Source organism: Anguilla anguilla, chromosome 4 (genome assembly GCF_013347855.1).
Source record: "Anguilla anguilla isolate fAngAng1 chromosome 4, fAngAng1.pri, whole genome shotgun sequence".
In the NCBI taxonomy this organism is placed as follows: Eukaryota; Metazoa; Chordata; class Actinopteri; order Anguilliformes; family Anguillidae; genus Anguilla; species Anguilla anguilla.
This window is the reverse complement of record NC_049204.1, coordinates 16733217-16756867: the sequence shown is the minus strand read 5'-3', so window position 1 is coordinate 16756867 and position 23651 is coordinate 16733217. Positions and strand designations below refer to the sequence as shown.

The following is a 23651-nucleotide window of genomic DNA, read 5'->3' as shown; positions in this document are numbered from 1 at the left end:
CATTAAAGCTGCCTCAATCGACAAGGTTTGCACCAGTACTAAGCTCCATCTGGTGCCTTTTACCTCATTTAACCTTTATCATAACTGCCCTTCTCCATTAAAGCCATTTCCACACCCTCTGAGCATGTAAGTGTGTGTGTGTGTGCAAGGGCATGTATGTTCCCAAGGCTACCAGACTCTCTCCCATGATTCCTCCATTTACCAAGTCATGTGTAGAAAAACAATTAGGTCTCACAACCGAATTAACCGGCTGGGAGCTGATGGCTGTTTATTAGCTCATGGAGATCTTCATTGCCTTGTCTTCTATCTATTAAGCCACATCAATGCTTAATTAACTTAATTTGTCCTGTAGTGCTGGTGTTATTACATGCTTGGTTTAAACAGACAGCTTCACTAACCTTCATATGCATTCAATACTCAACATCATTGTTAGTGGCTTTTGTTTTTGTCTTCTTTCCATGTTGTGGAAGACAGCACAAAAAAAACATTGACCTTGCATGACTGACAGTTGGTAAAGAGGGTTGGTAATTTAAAGATTGTGTCCAATCAATTTCCCTGAGTTACAGTCTCTCAGTGCCGCAATAATCTTCCAGACACTGGCCTAACATCCAAGATAGGCAAATTAATGTCCTGATGAATACGAGCTGCCTCTGAAGCTATTTATAGAAAATATGCATATAGAGAGGCATGTAGATTTTTCTGAAGTGCATAACATACAAGCGAATAATAAAATCAGTTATTTCAAAATTGTTTTTAGTATACAGACATGTAATAACAAAACAGACTCTCTTATGCGAAAGTAACATACACAAAAAATCACTAAAATCCTGATTGGTTCCCCCAGAACTGTGGGGGGTCAAAACAACACATTGGTATCAGATCTGCACATTTCAAATGTGGCATGATTAGACTTGTACAAAATTCAACAATTTGAAAGATGGCATCAGACAGAGGGAATTAAACACATTAACACATTTTCCCCTTCGTCCACTTGCGTACAAGCGCAATTATCCTGCCCTAATACGAACACATGAATTACACACATGAATTACACATTCCATTATGGCCTCAGAATGTCGATACGTGCGCTCAATTCTGAAAATAAAGCACTGGAAAGACCACAAAATCTAAATGAGCATTACGTAGGCCTGGTCCAGGACTAGACACAAACAAATATGCTTATAACAAGAAACGCATGAAAAGCACTCACACCCCATTGTTGGCAGGGAACGAGGGAGAGAGACTGTTGGAGATTATCTCAGAGATCAAGCAGAAGAGATTGTTTCGAGGAATCAGAGAATATTAAAATTGGGTTAGGCAGAATTTAGACAGACTAGGCCTAGTTTATATTGCTCTATTTTGCAGGGCTCTTGTGAGAGTGTAGGACCCACAGCATACGTACACCATTGTAGATAAGCGTGCGGAAGCACGTACTGGTAGAACATTCCGGGTAACCCCACCAGCACTGGCCCAATAAAGGGGGCAGACAGAGTGGGGAGTGTTTTGAGGGAGTGTTAGGGTGAAGCCACACATCCTCCAATGAGATCGCTTGGCATCGCTGTCGCCTCCCACAATCGGTCGCTTGTGGGCGTGATCTAATTGTTAAATAGGGTACAATTCACACGTCAAATCTTTAATCTGATTGGTTATCACACCATGTTCCCCGTCCTTCCGGTCACTCTGCTGCCATCTAGCCTCATGTTACCATGCCTTGTGGACGCGAAGGATCGGCTCTCACTGAAAACGAATGGAGGTGATTACAAATTGGCTACTCGTCGGAGGATGTGTGGCTTCAACCTTAAGGCTGGATACCCCAGGAAGGTTTGTCCCAGCTGAGAGAGACTGGAACTGCCCTCCTGTTGGCCTACGCTGGCTCTGGTCTGAGATGCTCAGAGTAGAATTACATAAGGACAGGTGGTAGGAACAGGTGTCTGTGTCACCCGCAGCACCTGTCCTGTCTGAGAGGGTACGGACCAGGGATTTGACTACGCAGCTAAGCAGGAAAAAAGCCCTGTGTGGTATGCTTCCTTCTCTCCTTCCTGTTCATACACATTTTGCAGTGTCCACATTAGCATCTAAATCGGGACAGTTTGGAGTTGCTGCATTGTGCCCACTCAAAGATAAATCCTGTTCAAAACATAATGCATTCTACAGAATGTGTCCATGGTCTAGTGTATCACAGGTGTATAGATCATTGTAATCTGCTTTCACTTCCCAGACCTGCATCTCACATTTGCTCAGAAAACACACATGCAGAGTTTCAATGCCACCGAATCAGGTGTCACAGTCATTGTTTCACCAAGGTGCTGCTTCTGTTGCCATGGTAACATAGCTTCCATTCCTGGGGGAAGGGAGAGTGGGCTAGAGAGAGAAAGATGGGAGCTTTGGTGATTGGAGTCTAGGATCAGCCTCAAATGTCCATGGGCCACCCAGGCTGGGACCTGACATCAGGGTGTTCAAATGAGGAAAATGTCGTAAGGTGTTTTGTAAAGTGAAATGGTGCTACACTGAAATCCCAGTTGTAGAGCGCTGTAACTATGGCGATTGTGTACTATGGTGTGACAACCATTCATAAGTACGTCACTCTCAGATATGGAGCTCTATTTATGGTACAACCATGAATCGGAAGCAAATGTATCTCAAAGGCCATTGCAAAATATTGCTAATCGTTTGCACTCATCATAGCGTGCAAGGCAAACCATAGAAAAATTTACAAAAAGAGTTTTGTAAATGTTACACTTCCCTCCTCTCCCACAAACTGCAGCCCTTTTCCTCACTACAAAATGTTGTGGAGAAGTTCAAAGGATATAGTGCCTCTCAAATATAAGAAAAGGGTGGGGCTGCCTCCTCCACTAAAGCAGGAGGTAGCTAAAACTTAACTGGGTGGCAGAATTGAGTAAAAAACATCTATTTGTTTATGTCTGAAAACTGAGGTGGAATAATCTCACAGTGATAGTTCCAGGATAAACAGTCAAATTTGCTGTGAGAGGATGATTGGTAAATGTATGCCTTTCCTGTTCTTTCCATCTCCACAATGTTTTAAACTCACCCTCAGATATGCCTTCCGCAAAAGCAGGTCTGACATTCACTCGTTCTCATTTCATGATACGGAGCCCTTGCACAAGCCCTTTTCATGCCAAGTTGTCTTACACTAATAACCCTAAAAAGCATTAGTCTTAATTATTAAAGAAACAGTCTTATACCTTATTAGTCGTATTCCACTCTTTCGCTCCATTTACGTTCCTCGAAGTAATTGAATTCAAAAGCTGCTTTTGCCAAGGTTATGACTAAATAAAGCTTCATCAATATGCATCAGTTTCTCGACCAAACAAATACACAGTATCTGGTTAATATATTTAGTCCATGGTTAAGGCCAGTGGACTCTCCCAACTCGACGTGTGACTCTCATGCATATACAGTGCAGCACTAATGGGTATAAACACACCCTATGCACGTACCAGCACAGCATTATGGACGGGACAAGGCCGCCATAAATCATACACTCCACATTAATGCGGGTGCTCTTCCCTTGCATATGCAGACCTGTCTGAGAAACCACAAGCATGCGTCACGTACGTAATGCACAAACCACGTCCCAGCCCGTAACCAGCCAGATAACGTGGATGAGAGCCAGTGATTTATTGCTTGACTCTCCCTCGCCCCAGTCCTCAGGAACTATTTGGAAATGGCAGAGCCCTTGGCCTTCTAATTGCCTCTTCCTCCGCACTTGTTCCCCTGGCCAAGCCAATCTCTGCTCTGGTTCTGGTTTTCAATTGATTTCCAAGCAATCCAGAGGAACGTGTTGATTTTCCTCATCTCCGCTAGCACATTCTTGGCAAAACAGATGAAGTCAGTGGTGAATTAAAAGACTATTATCACCGTACTGTCTGCCACACTTGGAACGGGACACTCTGTCCTTTCTTATACCACTGCTTACAAATACAGCATTTTCATTTTCAGACATTACAACACATATTCTGACCATTTTCTGAAAAGCAAAACCTTCCCTGGGCAATGCTAGTGTCAATAATGTGCCACCTTGCAGTGCTGCCTGCCATTGACAGAAATTGCACAGGCTGGATTCAAAACAAGACTGTGGGGGGGGCCACTGAAGCGCTAGAACAGTGCCATAACAGAACACGTCATCCACGAGACCCCCCAACCTACGTTTTTAACAGAATGTAACATTAACCAATCACATACAACCTTGCCCAACATTTTTGTTGTTCACATTTTTTGTATTTACTGCCATAGTAAGTGTTACAGAAAAAAGGGAGATCTGTCTGAGCTGGAATATTGAGCTTACTGCTAGCACAGCACCAAGCACACAAAGTACTCCCCAAGCCTCGTGTTACAGTCAATAATGTCCCGCACAGGATAGATGGCTGGGGAGGAGGGGAGCGACAACGTAGCGGCCGCGGCATCGTCCGTCCTCAGTCTCGTTCCCCATCCGCGTGAGGAACGGATCCACTCTGAAACACTGCGAGGGTCGTGAATAAAGCATGAGCACCAACACACAACAAACGGGGGCTGCTAACATCTGAGGCAATCTCCCCCCGCTGTACGCCAGATACACGGGTAGCGATTTCCCAAACATTTATTCAGCCTGTCGGGAGCCTTATCTCCGGCTTCATCCGATTCTGAGGCAGTGCCTCTCCTGGCTAAGCCCTCGACCGGAGCTAAGGCACTTATTTCTCTGAGATAAACATGTTTATTTGCATTCACCAGGGAGGGGGGAGAGGGGAGGACCTTCACGAACCAACATCATGTTCTATTAATAAATCTCAAATTATTAAAAGATGAAAAATGGCTTTCAAGTTCTTGTCATCAAAAGCCTTTTCAGTTTATACCGACCTCTGAAGTGTTGCATCGCTTTGTAGTACCAACACGCCTTTGAGTGTTTATTGACTAATGCCGCTTTTATAGGTTGTCATAATGTAACCTGTTGTGCTGGGAGACCTTCTTACACTTTCATTAATGATTTATTTAGACTCAGCAATATGCAGATATACATATGATAACACTAATAAAAAAGCATATGCATATGCAAAAATAAACACATAAAGGGTGGGGTGGGTGGGTGAACAGAAATGATTAAACATGTACTGACATTTATTTTTAAAGCAATGATATTGCTTCACAAATACACTCACATGCAATATCTTCACATATTTTTGCCATAATGCCATTAAATAGTCATGTTTTTTTGTCAGATTTAATAAATGACATGTACACAAATAAAATTGTGTTTCACATGATCAAAAGACATGTTTTAACAAAGCCCTATAGGAAGAAGTGGCCATACACACCGCCCCACACACACACACACACACACACATATACACGCATGCATGCACGCACATACGCACACACATATACACACAGTTCAGCAGTATTATTTTCTGGGACCCAACACCCACCCTCCTGAGTTAATAGACTGAGGTCTGAGGAAAGCCAGCATACACGCAACAATCATCATGTCCCCCTACATCTGTGTGAGATATTAAAGCATCGATTTCCCCTCCCGCTCACAGCCTTTTCACACCAGGGAGTCTATCACAACTCCCAGAGCCATGCTCTTTTCCCCTATCAATGCCTTGACCTTCAGTGGAACTCTATTAGTCCCAGCACTGGTTCAAATACTCAATCTAATCTTCCTAACCCCTGAAACAACATAATGACATTCATTTTCATAGTAATTAGCAAACACTTCGTCTACACAAAATGAACTCCAATCCAATTCATGAATTGGAAAATGGCCATCATGTTCAATGATGATTTTTCAGTTCATTAAATGAATTCCAGTTCATTTTGTGAATTGGATTTAAAATGGAGTGGATCCCAACCTTGAAAGAAATATGCATGGCTTTCTAAAGATGATAAACTCTGTTTAAAATATCTCTGTGTATGTTTGTGAGAGAAGGAGGCAGAAAGAGAGAAAGTAAGCCCACTCATCCATCAAAGGTTATCCTCTGCGCATCTGGTGTTGAGTCAGCACGCTAACGCCAGCTCGCCCACACGGAGCTGAGCGCCTCAGGGCACCGGGTCACGTCTGAGGAGGGCTGGGGGCGTGCGAGAGCTGTCCCTGCCATGCTCACGGTCTCACTCGCTGCTCAAACTGAGCACCAAGAGGCGTGATCATCCGCGTGAGTTTGCGCCTAAATAGTGACCGTACGCCAGAGAAGCTACTGGGCACAGCACATACTGGAGGGCTTTCTTCTGGTTTCAGAGTAATTCCCCCACTACTGCTCAAGTATAATCACTGATATTTGTACTCGGAACATGATGTTAAAAGCAATCAGTACTTTTCCATGCACGAACTGTAACACAACACAACTGATAATACAGCAGAAGACATTATACATCCGAAAACGGTGTTGCGGTAACATCAAATGAGTGCCTCCATGCCATGGTGTGCATGAGAGAACAAAGAGGAACACGGTTGCACCCAAATGCATGATATGACAGCAAAGCATGCTGTGAGCCTGAATGTTGGACAGGCCAAGTGGCACACAAGGCAATGTTAGAGAATGCAGTGCGATAACACGCACCGGTGGAGCGGCAAACGCAAGGGACCACGCAGCTAAACGAGAAGGAGAGCGGCCCATTTGTGTCTGGCGGCCCCGCCTCGCTCGGTTCCCCGGCGAAAATTCAAGTGTAATTGCCTTTTAGACCAAAACGGCGCCTTTGTTTTATTCTAGCAAGAGAGAAAAGGCCACCGTAGCGAGGGACTGGCTTATCAGCCTTTACAGGCTGTGGGGACGGGGGGTTGGGGGGGGCGGGGGGGTCTTTGCTGTGCCAAACATTGCCATATACCGCAGTCACACAAACGACCAAGCCTCTGGCTGGCTGTTTGTATTTCCCTTTATGTGGTGTGATACAGGCTTCATTTCTCAATCAGACTGTAGGTTTACATGCTAATTAAACATCCTGGGCACAGTGAAGGACACCTCTCCATTAGACCGCTTCTTTTCAAGTGAGAGGCTGATTTTCAATGAGAAACTCACGACAGATGATTGTATATTTGTTTCACACTGTTCGTCAGTTTGTGTTAACACTTTCATTTTTTTTTTTTTACCATCACTCATTTTAATTGCATCCTTCAGGTCCACAGTGCACTACTGTGGAATCCTCCTGTTATTTACAGTTGCACCTAATTCCTCGCAGGCCTCTCTCACTGTTTCATATCGCAGTTGCACGGTGGTGACCCCACTGTCAAGGGCGCTATACGAAAACAGACCTGTTTGATTAATTGATTGCTGATTGAGGGGGCGGGAATGAGAGTGGGTGTTCGTTTACATTCATCAGCCTGCTGGCCGAGGTGCGGGGAAGTGGGGGAGGGTGGAAAACAGAGAAAGACGGGGAAAGGAGAAGAGAGAGGGGATGATAAGGAGTGGAGGAGCAGAAAGAATAAAGAAAAGGGTTAAAAGACAAGAACAGGAAGGGCAAAGAGGGAGGGATGAGGTAGGATGGGTGCTGACAGACCCAAAACTGACCAGTTTTCATTATTCTGCAGTGCGCTTAGGGACACGCAGTTCAAAACCATTCATAACAAAATTATATAGACTCATTGGATTAAATATAAAAGCACCATTTGCTTTAAATAATTTCACACTTGTTGAAGGCATGCATATCTGACTAAAGTGTTTAGTTTTCCCAGTGTTTTCTGAATTTCTTTTCTGAATGTGCTGTTCCCATGTTTTTCTTCCCAGAATGGAATTGGCAGGTGTGCTTCTTGAGTCATCCTTGTGCTAGCTATATATATACAAAACGCTCTGCATCTGAAGGTAGAGTGCTCCTGCTGGTATTTATTTCAATGTAACTGAAAGTGAACCTGAAAAATCCTTAACCACCTTCACTAAGATATTTCACCTCATATTTCTACAGTGGTACTGTAAAACCTGCCTTCATTCAAAATTAATAAATCTTATGAACACGTTTTACATACTCTTGGCCAAGAAGAATTAAATCATAATTATTATCTCTGACCTTTGCATTTGTCTAATAAAAGCAGCTGCGGATGCTTGTTTAGTTCTTGTAGAAGAAATAAGCATCTTTTGCATTTGGAAAGAATCGTCATATCATTAATGAGATCAGCAGAACAGCTAATCCACTCATAAATAATATTGTCATTTGTAATTGTGTACCAAAGCACAGAAACTGACAGCAGGCTATCTCAAGCTATTCAAAATCCAAGCTATAGCAAATATTAAAATGGGATTTTGGAATGATAGAAAATATAGCTAAATTACTTTGTGATTAATGTCCTTAATAGAGTAAACCTTTAGACATAACAACACATAAAATAATGATGGAGGCTAAGGATTTTCTAATAAATGCAACAAAGGAGGTTGCTTTGAATACATAAGAAACTTGGGACATTCCTGCTGTCCTCCACACCAAATCAAGGCCCTGTCATACTGTATCCTTCCAAGGAAGGTCAAGTGAGAACTCAGTTCTCTATTGCAGCCATGACCTGGGGAATCAAAGTGGATAGGAATGCAAGGCATTGTATATCCAATCAGATATAGGGGTGATTAGGTTGTCAGATGTAGAGAGCCAGTTATTGTGAGAATTTGGCCAGGACACCAGTGCTAACTGCTCTTCCGAACAGTGCCATGGGATATTTAGCATCCACCGAGAGTCAGGACCTCAGTTTAACATCTCATCCAAAGGACAGCACCCTTTTCGGCACAGGGCCCCAACAATGTGCTGAAACATCAGATTTCTGTTTGGTCCAGAGGAAAGAGTGCCCCCTACAGGCCCACCAACACCTATTTCCAGCAACAACCTTGTTTTACCAGGAGGCCTCCCATCCCCAAAAACTTATTTTAGCCAGACCTGTATTATGTACTTCTCCTTTTTATGAGAACAATGGCAAATGTGTTTTCCTACAAAGCGTGCAGGCCTTCCAGATGGGCCGCTGGGCAGAGAGTGCTCTTCCTGTGGAGGAGATTATGATGGAAAAAGCCAATGCAAACACTGCCTAAGTCATCAACAGAAACAGCAAATACACATAACCGTGATGTTTTTCGGTACTGAAACAGACTCCGAAATTTAGGATGTCTCCACTGCCCAGCCGTACGCCGGTTGTGTCTGCACTTGCTCCTGCAGAGCCTGCAACTGTGGATGCTAACTCAACAGGACACCGTTTGTGTCCTACAAGGAAGTACATCCGCATCATTAATCAGAATCTTAATGAGCTTTAATCTCCTGATGTGTTATGCCACAATCAATGCACACAGGGGCCTCTGCCTTATGATTTGACAGCACATCTTTTAATAATCCCCAGGGCAGAGTCAGACCTGACTCTGTGGAAATATTGGGTACTCACTTTACAACAGGCTTAGAGCAATTCATTTATATTTAACAAATTAATTCAATGGCCTTGCTCCTTGGCAAGGAATGAACTTCTGTAGTAACAGCTGAAAATCTCAGTCTTTTCAAATGGTATGTGCAATTTTGACAGTTTGTCACATAGCCCAATGATGACTGGATTATCAACACTGCGCAGAGAATTCTCTAGTGATTCAACCACATCAGTCTTATTCTTGTATCAGAAGTAACAGCATGCACTTTAAGCTGCTTGGCAGGGAGGTTTTTAGCCTAAGTCTTCACTGAACAAAATGAAACTTTCATACAGTAAGGCAGTGTTAGCAAGGTCACCACAATACCACACATGGTAACACTGAACATAAGATAACACGTCCATCTGACTGCTGGTGTTGCTGTCTGTATTACAGGGCATCAAAAAGACATTCTGCAGCTTAAAGTGTCGCACACCAGTTTGCGTTTGTCTCTCTTTGCAGAAAGAGGAATTGTTCTGGCGGCTGCATTAAGGAGAAACATTTCAGTTCCCATCACCATCCCGGCTAAGCTGTCAAAATGGGATCCCACAAAAACAACAAACCAGATGCCTGTTTTTTCTTTTTCTTTTCTGGAGGTGAGGGGGGCAGTGATCTACAGTTGCAAGACATGTTCACAGAGTTGCTCAGATATCCAAAGCCTGAGTCATGTAAACAGACAAATTCCACAAGCCAGAGCCGGGCGTGCCTGGATGCCAATCAAGGAAGTGTAGCCATCCCAGGGGGCCGCGGGACAGATACCACGCTTCCTGTGGAGAGGGGCTGGGGAGGGACAGGGTGGGACAGATATGCGCTTGGAGATAAGGAGGACCCGTGGTCCCTGCACGCTGGGGTTAAGGGCTTCCTGTTTGAGGGGTGCGCGATAGTGACTCCGATTACGGAGCTTTGAACTTCGGCACACTGCCGCGCTGCCAACTTGGCGGGCGCCATTACTGCTTACTGCGGAAGACAATGAGAAGCCATGGGCATAACCGCCACAACGTGGACATACTAGGATACACCAACCTAAACACCTGTCACGGGTTTGGTTCCACAGGATGGAGACCGTAAAAAGAACACCTCTCTCTCTACACACGTAACCTTTACCAATGTACCAGGAATGCTATAAGGGTATTAAAATCTGAGGCAGGAGGTTGCCAATCTGCATTTGTTCAGGCCACTGTATACAATTTGCACTTCAATTAAGTTGAAACAGGTTTCTGAGGCTACCTCCATGCAGGTAACAAAAATGCTGCTACGAGCAAAACACAATGTCACCAAAGCAAATGGTGCAGTCCTAGGGCTACAGACAGCTCATGCAGCCAGCTGCACAGCTGGCCCAGGTCTCAGACAGAGACGGGGCGAGGACAGATGGGCAAGAACCAGCTTTTTACCTGCAAACAGAACAGGCAAAAGACTGATATCTGTGCTAGGCCATGTCAAGAAGGGCCACTTGGTTTAGGGTAGACCTCAATTATCTGAGTAAACAGATTTTTTAACAGTCCAAAATGTCCTATGTACTGTGGCCTAACTGACACTTTGTGTGATGGAATCCATGATACAAACACTAAAAGCGATCACTTTATTTTCTGCAATTTATTCACTGCATAACTGCAGAAGTCTCCATTGATACCAGAATCCTTCACATGTAAGTGAAGCAGTTAAAAAAAGATGGAGATGAGAATCTTATGTACTACCAAGGCTGCTCCTTACAGTCATAACATCCCCTGTGATACCTGTATTAACAGACACCTACTGTCAGCCTGTTCCTGTGTTCCTTACACAGACAGTTCACTGTAAAATAAATTTATATCCCAAGCTGAACCAGAATCAGCTTTACTATGCTTAAAATAAAGCTTTAATCATCTTGTATAATAAAAGAAACAAAAGATATTAAAACTAGTTGTTCCCAAAATGCGGACTGGAAGTCACTGGTTAGACATGAGAGGACTTGCAGTGGGTCACAAGATGTGATCATGAAGCACCGTACCCCAGCCATATCAAACCTCTTAGACATTCACACTAATCAAAACAGAAAATTCCCATGGATGTTCACATTAATCAAAGTAAACAGCACTGGCAAGTGTATGTGCATTTAGGCAACAGAAAATGTATTCGCTTAATTGGGTCGTGGACTCGGAAAACCCAATCGGCTCCAATTCTGAAACTGACACTTCCTCCAGCTCTTCCTGCCCAGACCGGCGGTTGGTGTACCACTGACACTTGTGCTTCCTGTCCTAGCCGAACCTTGCAGTCTGCATGGCACAGAGCCCGAGTCCTAAAAAAGACAGCAGACTGAGGTCACAGTGCAGACAGGCTGCTCCCCCTGCCAGCAGGTTGGAAGGTCAGAGACGGAGAGCGGCAGGAGATTGGCTCCTTTTCGGGGAGGTGAACGGCAGCGGGGTCTCTGGGGGAATATGAGGCTCAGAAATGAGCAAGGAAAAAAAATCAGGGAGCCACAAAATCACCTAGGGAACAGCGGACCGCAGTTGCGATGGAAACAGCCAACCAAAATGGAACAAAAAAAATAAAAAATGGGTCCCATGTCTTAAAAGATCTCCAGGCTCTAAGAGCATCTTGTCCAGTCCGCCAGTCAAAGAGAAGCCCCAGGCAGTCCTACTTCACTATCAGAACACATTCAAAGGAAGAAAAAAAAAACTGACAGCAAAAAAAAAGAACATTAACTTTCCACTGCCTTGCAGTGGAGGTGCTAAGGAAAAAAGGATTTAAAGCTTACATCCCTATACTCCTCACAATGCTCCCAGTGCTTCTAATACATCCACACAACATTAATATAACATTGCTGCGCTCCTATACTAAAACCACATTGTGCAGGATGGTTACGAACATATGCTGAGTTTACATCAGCGCCCAAGTTCGTAGGATTTCGTTCTTTCTATATTTCTGCTTACCAGTAGCTGTCTGCCCCAAAGTTTCTAATACAGATCTGAGCCCTGCGGTGCTGGAAGCAGATGGATTCACCTGCTCTCTGCAGTATCATCCTCAGAAAAAAGCTGATATATCCCTACAAAGCTCCTGTGCGTAACCGTCCTCTTCAAAGCTCCGGCCTATCAGAGGCCATTAAAGCTATCTCCCCCGCCGATCGGGGCCCTGTCAGAGCTCTTGATCAGGGCGGGCAGTGACACCTGCACGGTGCTGTGCTTCAGCTTGATTGCATGGCAGGAGGGGAAGGGATGAGGCAGTCAGGCTTGTTTTTTGGTTCCACGGGAAAGTGGGGCACCTCCGACAATCAACAACACAATACTTCAGCTTATGAGACTGGCGAGCCTGACCCAGGCCTCCGGATTCCTTAGTATTGTCACGGCACCTTTCTAATGTATTCTTTTCAGGCTCCCAGCTCAGAGCCTTGAGTTAAATCATTTGTGCACTAGAAGATGGAACATAGGTGGAGAGCTGGTATTCCAGAGGCTAGGGCTTCTCAGTAAATCATAGAGAGAGTGAGAATTCATTTCACCTTTAAATGGGTGGAGCTTGTGTATTATTATATATTATAAAAAAATGTAACTGGTCATATTGTTTTGTGGTAGAGGTTAATGTCTTTTGAGTGGTCCACACCTGTCAATGACTGACAAGACACAGTGACTCAACCTACAATCATTCACTTTAGCCAATTTATTTCACCCTATCACTTCTTCTCACAACGGGAGCTTTGCCCATCTGCAATACCAACACCTCCATCCATTATCTATACCCAATTATCCAAGCCCTAGAGCCTATCTCATCATGCACAGAGTGAGAGGCAGGAATACAGCCTGGACAGGTCGCCAATCCATTGCAGGACACATGCACCATCCACTCACCATTCACTCACACACTCATACCTATGGGCAATTTAGCATCTCCAATTAGCCCACCTGCATGTCTTTTGACTGTGGGAGGAAGCCCACACAGATCCAGAGAGAACATGCAAACTTCACACAGAAAGGACCACCGTGCCACCTAATAACAGCTTCTTCAACAACTATACTCACTTATTTAAATATTATCAGAGAAGCCTCTCACACAACACTCCACATATTCCTATCTGCCTAATCTACCACTCTCATATCAAATCTCCAATTACTAAACTCATTTTCCATCACAACTTCAAATCTTCCCCTCTAATATCACATCTGATCATCCTAACTAATCCACTTGTTTTAAAAAAATAACTGAATATTTTTTCACACAAGAAATTGGAGTGGCTGACTATTATCACGTCATATGCATATACCTAATTAAGCTTTGTGCAGATTTGAATACATTTGTATAAAAAAGGAAGCAAGCATTTGCAAATTAAACCAGAAGAAAACCTGACACACATACTCTATGCCTCACAGCTACACACTGGTACTCTGGCTCCGTTGTATCAAATGCTGTATCTAGCATTCCTCTTATTCTACACTTTACCAGCTCCTTTACATCAGAAACCTCAGTGCTTTTTCAGTCTGCGTCTGTAGGCTGCGTCACCAGCACAGTCAGCTGCTTGATCACCTGAATTTACATTTGACAGCCGGTCCTCCTAATAACCTTTAGGAAAAATGAAAAGCCCAGGAAAACTAAGGAAGATAACAACAAAACAAAGAACAGAGAGGACACGTCGAGAAAGAGAGGTCAGGGGTGCGGTGGTCCACCAGAGAATGTTTCAGCCTCCTACCAGGGTTTTTTAATGGCAGACCCTAATCGCATATGCAGGTCGACTCAGGAATGCAGCTCTGGGATTTTAACCTCTTCTGCGCAGTATAAACATTTTGGGAGCTCCTTGCTATGCTGTTAGTATTTCACCACATTTGTGTGTGAAATGAAAAGTGTGTGCACCTGTGTACGCATGTGTGAGTGTGCGTGTGTGCGTGTACGCGTGTATGCGTGTGCGCGCGCATGTGTGTGTGTTTATGTGAGTATGCCTGTGTTTGTACAGTATGTGTATGTGTGTGTGTGTGTGTTTATCTGAGTATGTCTGTGTTTGTACAGTATGTGTATGTGTGTGTGTGTGTGTGTGTGTGTGTTTATGTGAGTATGCCTGTGTTTGTACAGTATGTGTATGTGTGTGTTTATGTGAGTATGCCTGTGCTTGTACAGTATGTCTGTGTGTGTGTGTGTGTTCATGTGAGTATGCCTGTGTTTGTACAGTATGTCTGTGTGTGTTCATGTGAGTATGCCTGTGTTTGTACAGTATGTGTATGTGTGTGTGTGTGTGTGTGTGTTTATGTGAGTATGCCTGTGCTTGTACAGTATGTGTATGTGACTGTGTGTGTGTGTTTATGTGAGTATGCCTGTGTTTGTACAGTATGTGTATGTGTGTGTGTGTGTGTGTTTATGTGAGTATGCCTGTGTTTGTACAGTATGCGTATGTGTCTGTGTGTGTGTGTGTGTGTTTATGTGAGTATGCCTGTGCTTGTACAGTATGTGTATGTGACTGTGTGTGGTGGGCGCAGGGCTATAACAGTAGCTTTCCGCTGAGAGGAGCGACTTACTCAGCAGTCGGTAGCGCAGGACCTGCAGGCTTCTCTTCATGGTATCATGTGGTCCAGCTCTTCCCCCACTGTGTTCATGGCTCTCTGTGAAAACCACGACAGACAAATCCCAGTGAGCACCAGGCCACCTCACAGCGGGGCACAGTGTAAACTTAATGATGACGTTCTCCAAACCAGGAGGGTGACCAAATGGGCAGAGTCAGGCTTTAGAACAAAACTATTCATATGGTTCATAGAGGAACTGGAACAGGTTGCCACACACTCTTTGTTGGGTTTGGCAGAACAGGCTTTTGATGTTAGTTTAGGGAACGACATGTTACATGTTTTAGGTATGTGAGGTGGAGTTAAGCCCAAGCAAAAACAGGGTTGCGTATTTGAAGCTTACTTCCTGGCCTTGTTGAGAGATGTTGCTCACTAGAGTCAGTGCAGTTGGCTCCAGTATGGGTGTTTCAGATTTGTTAAGTTATTGTGTTATTTGGACAAGATTGTAATATTTTGTGGAAAAATCAGGAACAGTTTGTGTCACTGCCGACTAGTCACCGTATCTTACGCGCTTATTGGACAACTGGACTCCATGCCCATATAAGGGTTACCTTTTCTCCCTACTGCGCAGTCTCTGGCTCCAATTTGTACATCATGGTGGGTGGTGGCACCCACAAACCGCACTCTCAGGCTTCAAAATACTTTTCACCAAGCCCATGGAGAGTCAATGGGTGATGTCACAATGACTTGGCCCATATTTTTTTTTCTCCAGTCTATGGTTCAGCCTAATTTTGGTTGGTCTTTTTTTATTTGGATAGTATATATCTGAAACATTAACCACAGTCTCTATTCACTGTCATAGCCTATAATGTGTGTAATTGAATCACATACTGCCACTAGGGGAAACCAAACCTTGTAATAGACTCATTGCAAGCAGCTTGTAAAGTATTTGCACTGAATTTGATCATACAAACAAGAAGCAGAAATGCAATACATCACTCACACACACAGACACAGACACACACACACACACACACACACACATAAACACACAGACACACACACACACACACACACACACATACACACACACACACGCATACACACACACACGCACACACACAGACACACACACACACACACACACACACACGCATACACACACAGACACACACACACACACACACACACACATAAACACATCTATAATTTGTGTACATTTCCTAGGTGTAAAGCTCTAGGACTCTGTTCTCTCAATGCACAATGGATCATGCATTAAACAGTGTGCTCTGTACTTTAATGCTAATGGCCTATTTGGCAGAGAATCCAGTGCTGATAGCCTGGCCATATACATAAATCTACAAAAAAAACCCTTGCACTGAAATCTTAAGGTCACTTACCACAGTCGGTGGAAACATATTGGCGATGAAGTGATACAAAGCAGCCAGAGGTAAATTCACTGGATGCTTATGAGGAAAGCTGATCAAACACTAATTGGCGTGGCCTTTTAGTGCAGATGAAACGTGTGCTGTATGTGGAAGACAATTTCCCTGCGAGCTAAATCTAGAGATATCAAGGAATTGCTCTGATAAAATCATACCTAAAGGGCTTCCTGATATGTAAATTCCTCACAAGGCTACAGAAACTTGGCTCAGCACCATGAAGATGATCAGAGGAGATCTACCGCATCGCTCTGCTGGCATGTTGGATCCATGTTGGAAGTCGTGACTGAGCAGTCTGCTTGCTCACACACATTAACAAGCTTGTTCAGCTGAGACACGGCAGGATGGGAGAGAGGAAGTCTAGTTTCATCCTAACCTGGAAGTATAGGAGTCATTTGTTCAGCAGCAAGCACTAGATAGACTGAACTTGTACCACAGGGACTTCCAAGCTGAATATCCATCACTGTGCAGAAACTGCCAGGTAGTTTGACTATGGGGAGAACGATGAAGCTAATGCATTAGGTCACAGACCCAATTTCTTTTCAAATATGGCAAGAACCCCTCTGTTATTATGTGATTGCTTTGCCATTGCACCCTTGGGAAATGCGCTTTCGCTGAACGGTTACAGTGGCAATCTCAGCTGCATAAATGAACTGCAGTGTGTGATTCTGAAATTGATTGTAGGCCTCCATGATTTGAAGAGTGTCTATTTCATGAACAATGCAGGGGGAACCCCAATTTCCACATGATTACTTCAGACAAAGTGCCCAAAACCAGGTTTTGTTTTTGAAGCTAGAGCCAGTGCAGTTGGCTCCAGTACAGATGTTTCAGTCACCCATTTCAATGTAAGTCAATGGTAACAATACGGTCAAAATAGAAAGTCAATAATTTTTTCCCACAAGAAAATGTTTTATTCACCTAATGTCTCCCCTTGTGCGAATTTATGTTATTGTGCTGTTTGGATAAGATTGTAATATTTTGTGGATGAATCAGGGACCGTCTGTGTCACTGCCAAGTCACTGTATCTCACATGCTCAACGAACGACCTGGACTAGGCTGGATTCATGCCCATATACAGTAAGGGTCCCGCTTTTCCCTACTGCACAGCCTCTGGCTTCAATTTGTACAACATGGCAGCACCCACAAACCGCACTTCCTGGGTTTCAAAATGCTTTTCACCAAGCTCATGGAGACTCAATGGATGACGTGACAGTGCCTTAGGTCGTATAACACTCTATGACCTGGGACTTGCAACTGCTATCACTATAACACAGGCAGTGTCTGTAGTTTCTTTCACCTCTTACACATGACACTGGCATCATCCAAGCCATCTATCGACAGGAACAAAGAAGGCTAGGACTTCTCCCATATACAGTATTTTAAAAAGAAAATAGAATAGGGGATAGAGGGAAGTGTCAATCAATGTGTATGAGACGTGTCCAAATAGGTAAAGGTAATTCTAAAATATGCATTCCAAACTGAAGACAACTATTTTCCTGGATGATGCTGCTGATGCTGATGCACATAGTTAGGATAGAGGCACAGGGTTGCCCAATGAACTGAGGGAATAAAGGATAGACAGGAGAAAAGGAGTTTTGTGTGGAAAATTCACTGAAACTCAGTTTAGGCTTATATCCATTTCTTTTAAACCGGGAAGGCTGGCTGGCACATAATGACCAAACTCAGCAAACAGGGCAGGTACCTGGACCTCTGCCTTGCTTTGCAATGAACCTGCTAGTGAGGACTACACGGCAGTATCTCCCCCAGAACTGGTATCACACACTTCCACTAATGAGCACGGAGATCGACTGCGAACGTGGCAGACCCACATGTCCGTACTTTCACACACTGTCCGGCTGGCGCTCACGCCACCCAGTGCCCTGCTCTTAAAGAAGGCTAACGAGAACACGCAGCCTTCTGTGAGCTTTCACAGCGTTAGGGCAAGGCTCCAAGTGGAAAAGGATAACAAGTTCAGTGTTAAAAAGGCCGTGTCCAATTATGAACAAACATCATGGGATGAACCTGTCCCCCGGATACGCATCGCTGTGCTGGAATCACTGCAAACTGCTGCTGCTCCTCTCACTGTGCTCCCACGGACACACAGAGGAATACATGCACAGAAATATACAAATATAACCAGGTGATAAATACTGAAAAATATCTCTGTGTGTATGTGTGTGTGTGTGTGTGCACATGTATGTTTGTCTGACATGTGTGCTTGGAATGACTGTTAGCACACACGTGTCAGAAAATTGCACATAAACATTGAACTTGTCAAAACACATTGCTTGCTAATAAAACTCCAACAGTACAATACCTATATAATGTACCTATTAATGTGTCCTATTACCTCAATGCCACTGACAGAAATACATGCACATAGAAGAATACATATTTGTCAACAGCTAAATCAGTGTAATTATCAGGATCTACGAATGCAGTTAGCAAAGAAATGCCTCTCCTGTGTTTGAGGAGGTTTTTAAGTTGTCATTAAAGTGAGATAATGTCAGGCGAATAAGCGTTTGATTACCAGAACTTCAACCTAAAGAGCATCACGGAAATGATAAATTTGCCATGCACTGCTATTTATACCCAGCGAAACTCCAGTTTTCTGCTTGAGAAAAACAAACTGCTGCACGGCTACTGACATGCTGAGACCATAACGGTTGCTGTGGCAACCCTAATAGCACATTAGACTCAAACCTCGCAAGGAGTTTATCTCTAAAAAAGCTTGAAATAGAGAAAAAGAAAGGTTCTCACCATTGTAGCTCCTATCAGACTCCTGTCAGATACAGTCCCCCTTTTCCCGATGCAGACTGATTCTATTCTCGTCAATGTTGACAGTCGCTGGTCCCCAAATACCTCCGCTCCGACTTCAGACGGCAGCACTAAATGGTCTGCCTAGGGGGCAGCCTGTTTAAGCAAATCCAAGGTCAGCTGTGACGTTGCAATGAAATAAACCTGTCATTCGCTCTCCCACTGGGTAAAGGCTGGTTTCCATGCTTTTCAATTTGTACTGTTGTCCTGTTTTGCTTTCTACGGTGTAGTGTCACCCTGTCGGCATTAGGCTACATGCAGTAGAGCTTTATCCTCAGTAGAGATACGTGAGGCTAAAATGTAATGTGTTGACAGTTGGGAGCCGAGTTAAACTCCCATGGAGAGCAAAATTCTCCTGTGGCTTCCTAATAATCACCTTGCTTGATTTGTTTGCAATTTATAGAAAAATTGTTTGAGCTAAGAGGGATAAAGCAAAGCCCTACTGTTGGTACACTAATGCAGTGGCAATCATTTCAGAGGTTAAAATCATGATACAACAGAATTACTACATTGCCTTGATATCACAGCATTCTATTCAATGCTAAAGATATAGGAGCAGTATGAGTTTTTACTATTTTTTGCTATTTTGTTCAGGCTAACATACTCAAGGATTTGAACACACACGTGTCTGGCTCCCAGTTCTAATGCCAGAGCTCCTAGCTTTTTGTGCAGATACACTGTCTCCATCTCCATTTCAGATCATCGCCCTGTTCTGGTTGTAATGGGGGATGAGCCATTGATTGTATCATTGATGTAATTCAATAATGTGGCCCATGGATCTGAAGAGTTCAGTGTGCACTTAGAAAAGTATAGTAATTATTTAGCCCGTGCATCTACCACAGCATCTTATGAATATCTTTTTGAGCCTGCCTTCCACAAATATTTCCAAAGATGGGACACGAAAGGACTATTAAAGCAAATTGGGGACTGCTGATATTTTTCAAAACCAGTGACCATGATTCGCTTCACAAAACGAAGAGGCATAAAAGCCTTTGATGTTTTCCCATCAACAGGCAGAAAAATCTGTGGCGCAAAATTAAACTTTTTTTGGAAATTGAACTTTTAGCTCCGTGCAAGACTTCAAAAGACATTGACTTGCAAATATGTTAGACCTGTGACTTCAGGAAGTATTGCACTCTAACTGAAAGACAGCTTATTCTGAGTTATTTGATTTTGGAAGCATTCAAGGAAGAGGGTGCAACACTAACGACAGAGTCTGAAAAAAGTTGGACATTCCCCAGCTTGAGCCTCTGAAGAAATCAAACATTTATCAGTAATTTTGGCTCGCAGACCTGCAAATACATTTTATGTACTTTATTTGGATGGCCATCATTGGGAAATCACTTAAACGAGGGAATGAAAGCAAGAGACTTCAGAAAAGAACCTTATCGCAATTACGAGGACTAATGAGTCTCGCAGAATTAAGAAGTGGGAGATAAACAGACTCGTACGTGACTGCCAGGGCGGTGTCTGGAGATGCATGTTGAGACGGATCAGAAAATTGGAAGCATGGAGAATTTAATTGAGTTATTCCCCAGTGGTACATGTGAGCTTCAACAAAGAGATGGCAATCGCCACAGAGGACCAAAATTACTACCATGGAACCAGGGCGGCATCTAAAATGGTTTTTTTGATGAGTCGTCTTTTGATAAAAATCAACTAACGTTGCCAGGAAATGCCAGCTTGGTGCATATTCATGCATATTCTAAAAGTGGATTTACTGAAATTTCACTGGACTGTGATCCAGTGTTCATCATTAACATGATAATTCAGAGATAGGTGCCGCAAAATCTCAGGTTAAGTTTCACAGCTTTAATGGTGAATACATGCTGCTTTGGGCCATGTGCTGGACCATGAATTCAATAAGGAGCAAATGGCCCCACCACCTTCATTAGCAATGTATTCAGGTACATACACACAACACAAAATGTGGTGCTTACATTTCTACTGAAGTAAGAGACAGCACAAGGTATAAGAAAAGCTACTATAAAATGTGAAGACAAATCATGCTACTTGACTGAAGGTCAGTCCTCAGATAAAAATGTTTACCTCCATGAGCAAAATAAAGATTATGCATAAAGATCTTAGCCAGGTCAACTACAGACATACACTTTTCCTTCTTGTCATATGACACATCTTACTAGTATTAACTTCAGAAAGTTCTGAACACTTAAAATTGAATGTTCATTCCCATGGCAACAAAACTGAACTTCAATTTTTGCACCGCTCTTGAGAATGTCAAAAGATATTTTCCCAGCTGCGTTTGCATCCAAAAAATATGTAGTCAGGGGGTCTGGACAGATAAGTGTGCACTCAGTTTCAGGCATACACATTTCTACGACACAGTGGAAAAGCAAAAAGTGTTAACCCAAATGATCATTGAGCAAATTACACCCGGCTTATCCGTGGCAGAAAAAGGTTTGTTGCTATCTCATAGTTCAAATGGAGCACCTTTAGATTTGCTTCACAGTGCTCTCATAACACATGAGCTGGTGACATTGGCGCATCATCTTCTCATTACAGCCTATAATTATAGCCTCTGATTTCCACCTGGGGTGCCAAATTCCCGCCCGAATGCATCCTGACCAGTTAATTGGAATAACAAACAACAATACATGCAAAACAGCAGTCAACCCCCTCTTAAACTGTTCGGATTGATACCAATTGCCTCGCAGTAGCTTGGCCCAATTCATTACTGTTCGAGATACAACCGACCAGCCAGTAAATAATGAGATGCAACCTAGATGTACCTAGACGCCAGTCCATCCACTAGTCTATTCTCATACCCAGTGTACCTGCGCAGTTTATCCCGAGCTCTCACGCATAGGTCCAGTTAAGAACACACAGCAGGGCAGATGCTGAGTTAGAGGGTTGATCATGACGGCGCAAGGATTGAGCCGCGGGGCAGTCTAGGGTCTGTGCTCCCGCACCAGACCGTCTGGGGCTCCCGGACGGATCATCAATCAGCCCCCCGCCTGCACGTTCCTCACGGCCGCGGCATTGCGCAGCAGGGCCCGGGAACATCATTAAGATTCCATTCGGCCATTATGAGTAAATTAGGCTCCCAGCGTGCCGCTCGCCGCTCCTCGGGGGGAGGCTAAATGCGTCTTCACTTCCCATCACCTTCATGGGTAATTACATTAACTCAGGCAAGGATGAGAGATTCTTAAACACATCCACAGATGTACACGTGAGCACGTCAAGACATACGCACATTCCTGGAGACACGAAGGCTTTTGCGAACAGATCCCTCACGATTCCCCTCAAGGAAATGAGGAGCTGACGAGAACAAAAGAGGAGAGGAAGAGAAGAGGCCAGAGCTATTGGCAAGGCTCGCAGATTTCTGCCTCGCACACGAAACACGATGAGGTACGGCCCATCTACAGTAGACCTCCTTCTGCTTGGCAAAGATCAAAGCACTGCAGTACCAGATGCAAATGGCTGAGCTGCAGAAAGGGAAATGACTGCCAGAGGCCACTTGTGACTGGAGCTGGACTGTGACTTATTGAAAAGCCGTGAGTGGGTACCCGTTTGAAGCTGACGTCCTTGGACGTCTGTGTGTAGGTGGGCTTCCCACGCTGTCCATAGCCACTCAGCTCCGGCACCTACTCACTCAGAAAATGAGTAGTGACTCACGCCGCACCAGCTCTCTGGAGCGGGTCCATTCGTTCACCTCGCCACGCACGCAGGGGCGCGCGAGGGACCAGGACTGACAGGAGCCATGCAGTAAAACGCACTGATGGCTTCCCTTCGTCACGTCCTCTGAGCAGTTCAACGGCGGCTAAGCTTCTTAGTGCCTGAGTTCATGGCTAGGAGAGGAATTAACCAGGCAGGGAGACTGAGAGAGAGAAAAAGAGGAACCTAAGAGAACAGCTCATCTGCATTGTAAACACTGTAAATAGCACGGGATGAGAGCTACTGAAGTCTGTTACGTTTCACTGAGAGGGTACCACATTAAAATTAGGTACTAGACACACTGTTTGCAGGACAGAAGTTCCAGAAAGGCTAACTAAAAGAAGATTTTGCCAATAAAGAAGTGGCAAAATCTTGTAGTTATTTTGCCACTCCACCCCATGTGAATTTTACCACTCCACCCCAGCGTGAATTACAGTCACAGAAGTTGTGGGGGAGAAGGCTGGGACTGCATTAGAGAGGCAGTATGGATTCAAAGCTGTAGGAGGGTGGACTGACTCCTGTACCCTGCTGTCCAATCAGACCACTGCAGTGACTACTCACACAATTTCCACAGCAAGGGGTGATTCTCACTGGGTTTGTAAAAATAAAAATAAAGTGCATTCTAGTCTTTCTGCCCAGACCTCCATGTGGCTTTCTTCTTGTTACATAATTGTCCAGCTTGGGCCAAATTCTCTGGCATTTCTTGGTGATTTATACCAAACAAGGCCTATCAGTAGCTTCAGGGACCAACTCATGGCCGCTTCCCAAAACTTCTTGGTGGCTGTCTTAAACATTGACATTACCTCACTGAACACACTACAGAAAAAACTGATTTGGAAATAATACTGAAGACAGACTGAGTAACACATCTAAAGTTGGACTCGAATTTGTTTTTGTTTTTTTTACTCCTCTGTATT

At 44.0% G+C, this 23651-nt stretch overlaps 1 protein-coding gene across 4 annotated transcripts in view; it reads right to left on the bottom strand.

Annotated features, from left to right (window-relative positions):
* tmem108 (transmembrane protein 108) overlaps nucleotides 1-23651 on the bottom strand; it is a 53932-nt gene that overhangs the window by 6659 nt on the left and 23622 nt on the right. For 3 of the 4 annotated variants that reach the window (XM_035414546.1, XM_035414543.1, XM_035414545.1), the window contains one exon: nucleotides 14819-14902. In XM_035414546.1, the coding sequence (XP_035270437.1) occupies nucleotides 14819-14858 (40 nt within the window). In that variant the 5' untranslated portion in view covers nucleotides 14859-14902. Of the gene's footprint in view, nucleotides 1-14818; nucleotides 14903-19002; nucleotides 19156-23651 lie in introns of those variants that run through there. The other variant, XM_035414544.1, reaches the window with a different exon arrangement.